Genomic DNA, 9,542 nt, shown 5'->3' with positions numbered 1-9,542 from the left:
CTTTCCAATATCAACAGTGGACTCTGCAATAAAAGAGCCCATTCTTGAAAAATCTAATTTACAGAACGTCATTACCAATTTGAAAAAAATTGATGAAAACAGATAACCTAGTGCCTATTTATAACGTGTCATATACCTTGATCAATATCGATATCTAAGTACACATAGCTTTATGAGTAGCCTACATAGCCTAATTTAACCTCCCCACTGGGCATACAACGAATGGTTGAATCAACGTTGTTTCCATGTCACATCAACGATGTTGAATCAACTTGGAAAAGAAGTTGAATTGACTTCCCTACCCAGTGGGCTATGGCTTGATTATTTCTCAAATCTGTAGGCCTACATGAAATGTAGAAGAAAACAGGCAGTTAGTTTGTAGGCTATATGTATAATATTTAAAGCAATTAATATGCTAATCTCCTCCAGACATAGCTCAAAAAGTATTGTAACAGAGATATTTTTCTTGTCATTTTGGCTCTGTAGTCCAATACTTTGGATTTTAAATGACACAATGACTATGAGGTTAAAGTGCAGACTGTTTGCTTTAACTTGAGGGTATTTTCATCCATATCGGGTGAACTGTTGAGAAATTACAGCACAGTTTGTTAGATACATCTGTGTTTGTTTTGGTTGCATTTCAGATTATTTTGTGTCCATTAGAAATTAATGGTAAATAATGTCATGTCATTTTAGTCACTTTTATTGTAAATAAGAATAGAATATGTTTCTAAACACGTCTAAATTAACGTGGATGCTACCATGATTAAGGGTCATCCTGAATGAATCGTGAATAATGATGATCCTATGTCTAGAGGAGAACCTTTTTTTCGTTTAAGATTCTCTAGGCCATTACACCTTTCACTTTCCCAAGCATATCCCGTTCATTTGAACTGTGTAAAGCTATGACTCCGTTGATATCGTGGAACTTTTGATAAGGGCAACAGGGTGTATGTTTTCATTTTATTTGGCTCTTGGTCAAATTTAAGAACAACAATTTGTCGCCTTAATTCTAGTCCATTTATTAGTACGTGCAGTTGCTATATTAAACGCGCAACGTTAGTGGATTCCAGGCAAATTGCATCGGGTTATATAACCCTTTCGATGAGTAATGCATTCACTTCTCAAACGTCATTCACACAGGTTATTTGTAGTTTACAAAACGAGCGTCCCCACCAGTGAACTGTTCCCAAGTGTTTCGTACCAGCGGCACAGTGTGAACTTAGGAACTGCAACGGGGAGGGACAGATGCAAGGTTGCAGTCCAGTCTGCATTATGTTCATCTGTTCATAACTGTTCCACTGCTACATTCATACGCCGCTGAGGCAGGTGGTCTTTTCGGATGGTGCCGTGCGTGGTTTCCAAAAGCGGACCTGTGGAACATTAGCATCGGAGCAACTGAAGCTCACTGAACTGATTACCGTCCATTCAAGTCAGGTGAGAGCTCATCTGTAATGTTAGGCAGACTTTTACATTCACGTCCGATATGTATTTACTGTCATTGTTAGTTGGATAACTTTACATTGTACATAGATCAAATTCATTTTTATGACAGGCGCACTTGTCTGTTTCAATTCTGAAAAGGGATACGTGTCTCCCGAATCACCTAGGCTACTTGATTTTGTTAAATTGCTCGCTTGACCATAAACCATCTTGTCTAATATTAGCTGTCTCGTTTGAATAACTAAAGCAGACGGCAGGTAGCCTAGCGGTTATGCGATTGGCCCAGGAACAGAAAGGTGGCTGGTTCGTTATTCCCGAGGCGATGTGCGCTTATTAAGCAAGGCACTGAACACGCATTAGCTCAATGGGCGCTGTGCTACTATGGCTGAACCTGTGAAACAACACATTTCACTGCACCTATGTGTCAATAAAACATATGTTTTCCCAATTATATTTTGTTGATAACACTTCGGAGAATATGATATGATTTGAAAGAATATCTTACTAAATAAGATGTATTTTATCCATCTAAAACATGCATAGCCTAATGTTCTTAGATCTTTTCTGTTTGCTGAAATTTAATTAATTGTATTTCGCCTACAGAGCAAGTAGGCTATACTAAGTTTGCAATGTTTCAGCCTCACGGTACTTATTTCTGTCCATTGATACAAACTATAAAAATTGAATATTATAGGCTAGATAAGCATAGTTAATTTTGAATGATTGCGCATCATTCTCAATATTCAATTATAACGTTACCCAATTGTCCTTGTCATTGTGTTATAATGGATCGTGTTTAAAAACATGAATGTGTATCTACAATGTACATTGTGTAATTAGTTAATAAACTCCCTTACTGCATGATGTTTCCATATGGCCCATACTATCACTTCGTTGCTACTCCTTCCTACACCATACATGATTATGATAAAAACGTGTACATTTCTCCTTAAATGAAAGATTGGCAATCGTTACAAGGGTTAGTTAAGAATGGTTAGTCTTCATTTTAAGCAAGATTTCATAAATCAATTTCATAATAAAGTGAGAGAAAAAATTATAATGAGACCATATGGCAACGCTGTGTGATAATGGTAGTAAACCTCCAAAATCAGTACAGTGCCTTCAGAAAGTATTCACACCACTTGACTTTTTCCTCATTTTGTTGTGGTACAGCCTGAATGAAAAATGTATTAAATGTTGATGTTTTTATCACTGGCCTACAATATCCCATAATGACAAAGTGGAATGGTCTTTTTAAACATTTTTACAAATTAAAGTTCACATATATTGAGTCAATGTATTCAACCCCTTTGTTATGGCAAGCCTAAATATGTTAAGGAGTAAAAATGTGCTTAACAAGTCACATGAAGTCACATGGACTCACTTTGCATGCAATAACAGTGTTAACATGATTTTTGAATGACTACCTCATCTCTGTACCCAACACATACAATTACTTGCAAGGTCCCTCAGTCGAGCAGTGAATTTCAAACGCAGATTGGCTGTGATTGAACCACAAAGACCAGCAAGGTTTTCCAATGCCTTGCAAAGAAGGGCACCTATTGGTAGATGGGTAAAAAAAACAACAGATATTGATTTTTACATCCCTTTTTGAGCATGGTGAAATTATTCATTACACTTTGTATGGTGTATCAATACACTCAGTCACTACAAAGATATAGGCGTCGTTGCTAACTCAGAGAAAGGAAACCACTCAGGGATTTCACCATGAGGCCAATGGTGACTTTAAAACAGTTACAGAGTTTAATGGCTGTGATGGGAGAAAACTGAGAACGGATAAACAACATTGTAGTTACTCCACAATACTGACCTAATTGACAGAGTGAAAAGAAGTAAGCCTTTACAGAATAGAAATATTCCAAAACAAGCATCCTGTTTGCGACAAGGCACTAAATTATTACTGCAAAAAAATGTGGCAAAGCAATTCACTTTTTGTACTGAATACAAAGTGTTATGTTTGGGGGAAATCCAATACAACACATTACTGTGTACCAGTTTCCATATTTGCAGGCATAGGGGTGGCTGCATCATGTTATCGGTATGCTTGTAATCATTAAGGACTGGGAGATGAAATCACCTTTCAGCATGGCAATAACCTAAATCACAAGGCCAGATTTTATTTTATTTTTATTTCACCTTTATTTAACCAGGTAGGCTAGTTGAGAACAAGTTCTCATTTGCAACTGCGACCTGGCCAAGATAAAGCGTAGCAATTCGAAAACATACAACAACACAGAGTTACACATGGAATAAACAAAACATACAGTCAATAATACAGTAGAACAAAAGAAAACAAAAAGTCTATATACAGTGAATGCAAACATCTACACTGGAGAACTTACCAAGAAGACATTGATTGTTCCTGAGTGGCCGAGTTACAGTTTTGATTTAAATATACTTGAAATCTATGGCAAGACCTGAAAATGGTTGTCTAGCAATGATCAACAACCAATTTGACAGAGCTTGTGGAGTTATGGGAAAATGTTGCACAATCTCAGTGTGGAAAGCTCTTCGAGACTTACACAAAAATATTAATTTACATTTTAGCAGACACTCTTATCCAGAGTAACTTACACTAGTGAGTACATACATTTTCAGACTGGTCCCACATGTGAATCAAACCCACAACCCTGGTGTTGCAAGCACCGTGCTCTACCAACTGACCTACATGGGACCTCACAGCTGTAATCACTGTCAAAGGTGCTTCAACAAAGTATTGACTCGGGTGTGAATACTTATGTAAATGAGATATTTCTGAATTTGAAAAACATTTTTAAAAACCTTTTTTTGCTTTGTCATTATGGGGGTACTGTGTGTAGATTAATGAGGATAAACATGTATTTAATCCATTTTAGAATAAGTCTAATGTAGTAAAATGTGGGAAAATTCAAGGGGTCTGAATACTTTTAGAATTTTGAAGAATACCAATTATAAACACCTTAATAAGAGCTTAGTTCAACTATAACCCAACGTAACCTAAAATATAAGGTTGTTTTAATTCATAGTTTGTTAATAACCATGTATAGCTTAAATATTACCTTTGCTTCTTGCCACACGCAGATAATACTGTTGCGCCATCTATAAATATGAGAGTGGTTATATTTCTCAAGCCCCATCCCTCAGCTTTATGGCAAACCCAGTGGTGAGGCTGCCATTTTGTTGTTTTTCAAATACATTTTGAAATTAATCTTATGGTGGATATTTTCATAACAATTACATCCCTCGAAATGATCAAACAAGTCTGGCTTTGATATGTGACACGCTTTCATTTAATCAGATGAGCAATGTCCCTTTAGGCATGAAAAATAATATGCATATCTTCTTTTCTTGCAGGAAATGGAGGACAATCAATAAATGTACATTAACTTGTCATCGGACCAACCAGGAATGACCTGTCTTTTACCACTGTAAAAGCTTCTTCTTGACAGCTTGTTCTACACAGCCATAATTCAGAATTCTCTCAACTGTTCTTTTGGGTGGGTTTTCTCCTGGCCACATCCAAAATGTCTGAGGCTGACTTCCAGAGACTTGAGATGTTTTTCCAGATCCTGCACAAGGACCCCTCCTGCAACCATTCCCACCTGACCTTCCATAACACCAGCATGGTATACAATCTGGACTTCCCTGGCGATGGCTCCCACTGGCTGCGCGCCATCATCTCCGTGGTGTACTGTGCCGTGGCCACCGGCGGACTGCTGGGCAATCTTCTCGTGCTGTACCTTCTCTGCTCCACCCGGACCATCGTCAAGAGTGCCATCAACTTCTTTGTGTTCAACCTGGCCCTGGCTGACTTGCTACTCTCCCTGGCGCTGCCGTTCTGGGCAGTAGACATCACCCTGGACTACAACTGGCCTTTTGGTTTGGCCATGTGCAAGGCCGTGTCCCTCCTGACGGGCCTCAACGTCTACGCCAGTTGCTTCTTCCTGATGGCCATGAGCTTAACCCGCTACTGTTCAGTGGCTACTGCACTCAAGCCCGCTGCACCACTCGGTCACAAGCTTTGTGATTCCCGGGTAACTACCGCACTTATATGGGCCGGGGCACTGGTGGCTGCTGCACCGCGTGCCGTGTTTGCCGATCTCAACAGAGTAGGCATGGCCAATGACACTGCATGTCTGCTCCGCTTCCCTAAAGGTACAAATTGGCTGGCTGTCAACCAACTCCTGAGGCTTCTGTTTGGCTTCCTGTTGCCCTACTTCATCATGATCCTCTCCTACCTGCTCCTGCTGCGCTTCCTCTGCCGGCACAAGCTGAACGGTGTCAACCCACAGCGACAGGCTCATGTCTCCAAGTCCGTGGCAGTTGTGGTGCTCTCCTTCTGCACCTGCTGGTTCCCGTATAACGTGCTAACTCTCTGGAGTGCGCTGATCCAACTGGATCTAACAGAAATCAGTCCCTCCTACTACTTTGTCCAGACCTACCTCTTCCCCTTGGCCAACTGTCTGGCCTTCACCAGTTGCTGCCTCAACCCTGTCATCTACTGCCTCATTCGCAGGGAGTACCGCAAGGCCCTGCGCACCCTGGTCTTGAAGTCAAGTCTTGCAATCGCTTCCAAAGCCTGCCTCTCGGCAGTCAACTCCAATGAGGACCAGAACCGTGATGGACAGCTGGGCATCCCGCTCAACAATATGGAAAGCCACACGGCCCAGTCTTACACCAAGAGGTCAGCACTGCCTTCTACCACTCTATCGCTGGGTCCCAGTCCCAAGGGCCTCTGTCCGCTCAATGACCTCACCTGAGGAGGATATCGCTGAACCTCAGACATGGATTAATTAAAGCTTCAATTCAATTGTGTTGGTGTTTTCGCATGGGTATGACAAAGCTTTTTTTCCTTTACCAAAACCAAAGTTGTATCTATATTATGAGACAAATGCCTTGTTGCCTTTCGCATGAACACGACAAGGGTGTGAATTTTTGTGAACATCATCAGGACATTCCTTCTTATTGGCATTCAAATTATGCATTGTGTTGTTTTCTATAGTTTGTGGGATCATTTCTTAAATTAAACTTAATTATTGCAAGGGAAAGCAAATCAAATTAGGAAACAAGTTAACAACATGTTATTGCATCTTATTTTGAGATGGAGTGTAATATTAATTATTGAGACAAAATCTTTAGGTAGTCAGCCCCCCAAAAACTGAAACGGCACTATATATATATATAAAAGTATGTAGACACACCTTCAAATTAGTGGATTCGGCTATTTCAGCCACACCTGTTACGGACAGCTGTATAAAAATCGAGCACCCAGCCATGCAATCTCCATAGACAAACATTGGCTGTGGAATGGCCTTACTGAAGAGCTCAGTGACTTTTAACGTGGCACTGTCATAGGATGCCACCTTTCCAACAAGTCAGTTCGTCAAATTTCTGCCCTGCTCGAGCTGCCCCGGTCAACTGTAAGTGATATTATTGTGAAGTGGAAACGTCTAGGAGCAACACCGGCTCAGCCGCAAAGTGCTTGGCCACACAAGCTCACAGAATGGGACAGCCGAGTGCATAGCGTGTACAAATTGTCTGACCTCGGTTGCAACACTCACTACAGAGTTCCAAACTGCCTCTGGAAGCAACATCAGTACAATAACTGTTCGCCATGAGCTTCATGAAATGGGTTTTCATGGCCGAGCAGCCGCACCAAAGCCTAAGATCACCATGCGCAATGCCAAGCGTCTGCACCATTCGACTCTGAAGCAGTGGAAATGCGTTCACTAGCTATGGATCAACCTTGACCATCTGGCAATCCGACCGACTAATCTGGGTTTGGTGGATGCCAGGAGAACGCTACCTGACCGAATGCTTAGTGCAAACTTTAAAGTTTGGTGGAGGAGGAATAATAATCTTGGGCTGTTTTTCATGGTTCAGGCTAGGCCCCTTACTTCCAGTGAAGGGAAATCTTAACACTACAGCATACAATGATAACTTTGTGGCACCAGTTCAGGGGAAGGCCCTTTCCTGTTCCATTATGAAAAAGCCCCTGTGCACAAAGCGAGGTCCATACAGAAGTGGTTTGTTGAAATTGATGTGGAAGAACTTGACTGGCTTGCACAGAGCCTTGACCTCAAACACATCGAGAATCTTTGGGATGAATTGGAACACTGACTATGAGCCGGGCCTAATCGCCCAACATCAGTGCTCGACCTCACTAATACTCTTGTGACTGAATGGAAACAAGTCCCTTCAGCAATGTTCCAACCTCTTGTGGAAAGCCTTCCTAGAAGAGTGGAGGCTTTCATAGCAGCAAAGTGGGCACCAACTTCATATTAATTCCCATGATTTTGGAATGAGATGTTCGATGAGCAGGTGTCCTCATACAATTTTTTTGTATGATATTTATTGCAAATGACCCATGACTCTCAGCCCAAGAGGTGCAAGCTATTTGTCCTTTTAGAGGAGCATGGTCAGGCACTCGAGGGGTTGGCAGTTAAAACCCAGTGTGAGCCACTTCCTTTAATACTGTATAATGATATTGTTGGGGTACCATTTTTTGTTGCATTTTTAAGACTTCTTTGCTAGATCTATATGACTGGCATTTTGAGTCAACTGTTGATTGCTCCTTAGGAATACGCAAGTACTTTTTGGGGTTAAAAAGATGGAAAAGAAGGCCATAGACTACATTTACAAGAAAAAGTGGGACAAGAAACACAATGTTGAAGTCAAAGCCCCTGCCAACTAATATTAACACTTATATTTTGTTTTGGAGAAATTATTTACCTTCTGTAAGTTTAAGAAACATTGCCTTGTGCCTTGTAATTCCTTTACCAAAATCCCACATCTCTTTAAGATATTTTCTAATTTCTCTCCCTCATGAGAAAGGAGGATAATGAAAGTTCACAGAGGTAACAAGTAAAGGTAGACCTACCAATTTGTTATACTGTTTTTACTGATATCAAGTTTGTTTATGAATTATTAAGTGATTCAAATTCGTAGTTCAGTCACCAAATCAGTAACAGAATTACAGAAACATCAGTAATTGAATTACCGCAATTGAATTGCCTACAATGGGAAATCATAGTACTCACAAACCACAGTTGGGTCACCTGCTACTGTCCACCCTTCCACTGGCATAATTTTATGTTCAGCTCATAACTGTTTTTTCTCTTTCTGTTGTCTGATGGTCAATGCAAGACTGTGAAAACAGTCTGGGCAACCCCTCCCTCTCCCTCTCTATCTCTCTTCCACTCTCTCTTTCTCTTCTCTCTTTCTACACTTAATGTCACCTCATCCCTGTCATGCCCTGATCTGTTCCAACTGTTCCTGTGATTGTCTCCACCCCCTCCAGGTGTCTCTTATTTTCCCCAGTGTATTTATCCCTGTGGTTCCTGTCTCTGTGACAGATCATCTTGTATGTTTAGTCAAGTCAACCAGTGTGTTTTTCCCGTACTCCTTTTCTATTCTCTTTTTATAATCCTCCCGGTTCTGACCTCTGCTTGACTCTGGACTACTTTCCTGCCTGCCTGTTCATTCTGCCTGCCCTGACCTTGATTCTGCCTGCCCTTCGGTACCCATTGGACTCTGATCTGGTTTTGACCTTTTTGCCTGTCCATGACCATTCTCTTGCCTACCCCTTTGGATTAATAAACATTGTAAGTCTCCAACCATCTGCCTCCTGTGTCTGCATCTGGGTCTCGCCTTGTGCCTTGATACTCTCGGCTCTTATTGACACCTACCATGACACCTACCACCTATCCTCTTTCCACTTACTGTAAGAAGCATCCTCACCCAATGAGCACCGACCTGGACATCACAGTGCAGTACAGTAGAGCATAGTAGAGCCCAGTACAGTAAATAAAATTAGAGTAGAATAGAATAAAGTAGAGTTTACTGCAGTACAGTACAGCACACCAGAGTAGAGTACAGTATAATGTACTGTATTGTACTGTACTCTACTGTGCTCTACTGTGCTGTACTGTGTTGCCCAAATTTGTGAAACATAGACTTCTTTGATTGTTTCCGATTTGGTCTGGTCCGGACAAACCAAATGTGGTCTTGTTTGGGGGCGGAGCTCATTACAATAATAGCCAGTGTGTAGAACAATACCCAAATATGCAAAATAAGAATATGCATATTTCTACCTTTGT

General features: G+C 41.0%; 1 protein-coding gene across 1 annotated transcript; it reads left to right on the top strand.

The window, feature by feature from the left end:
• The first annotated feature begins 1,203 nt into the window (after positions 1 to 1,203).
• On the top strand, positions 1,204 to 8,246 carry LOC135551402 (relaxin-3 receptor 1-like). The gene is made up of 2 exons (XM_064982622.1): positions 1,204 to 1,437; positions 4,798 to 8,246. Exon 2 carries the CDS (start codon positions 4,968 to 4,970, stop codon positions 6,201 to 6,203), a length of 1,236 nt encoding a protein of 411 aa, XP_064838694.1. The 5' UTR covers positions 1,204 to 1,437; positions 4,798 to 4,967; the 3' UTR covers positions 6,204 to 8,246.
• Positions 8,247 to 9,542: the final 1,296 nt, after the last annotated feature.

This window comes from Oncorhynchus masou, chromosome 13 (genome assembly GCF_036934945.1).
Source record: "Oncorhynchus masou masou isolate Uvic2021 chromosome 13, UVic_Omas_1.1, whole genome shotgun sequence".
NCBI classification, from domain to species: Eukaryota; Metazoa; Chordata; class Actinopteri; order Salmoniformes; family Salmonidae; genus Oncorhynchus; species Oncorhynchus masou.
This window is presented reverse-complemented; position numbering and strand designations above follow the sequence as displayed.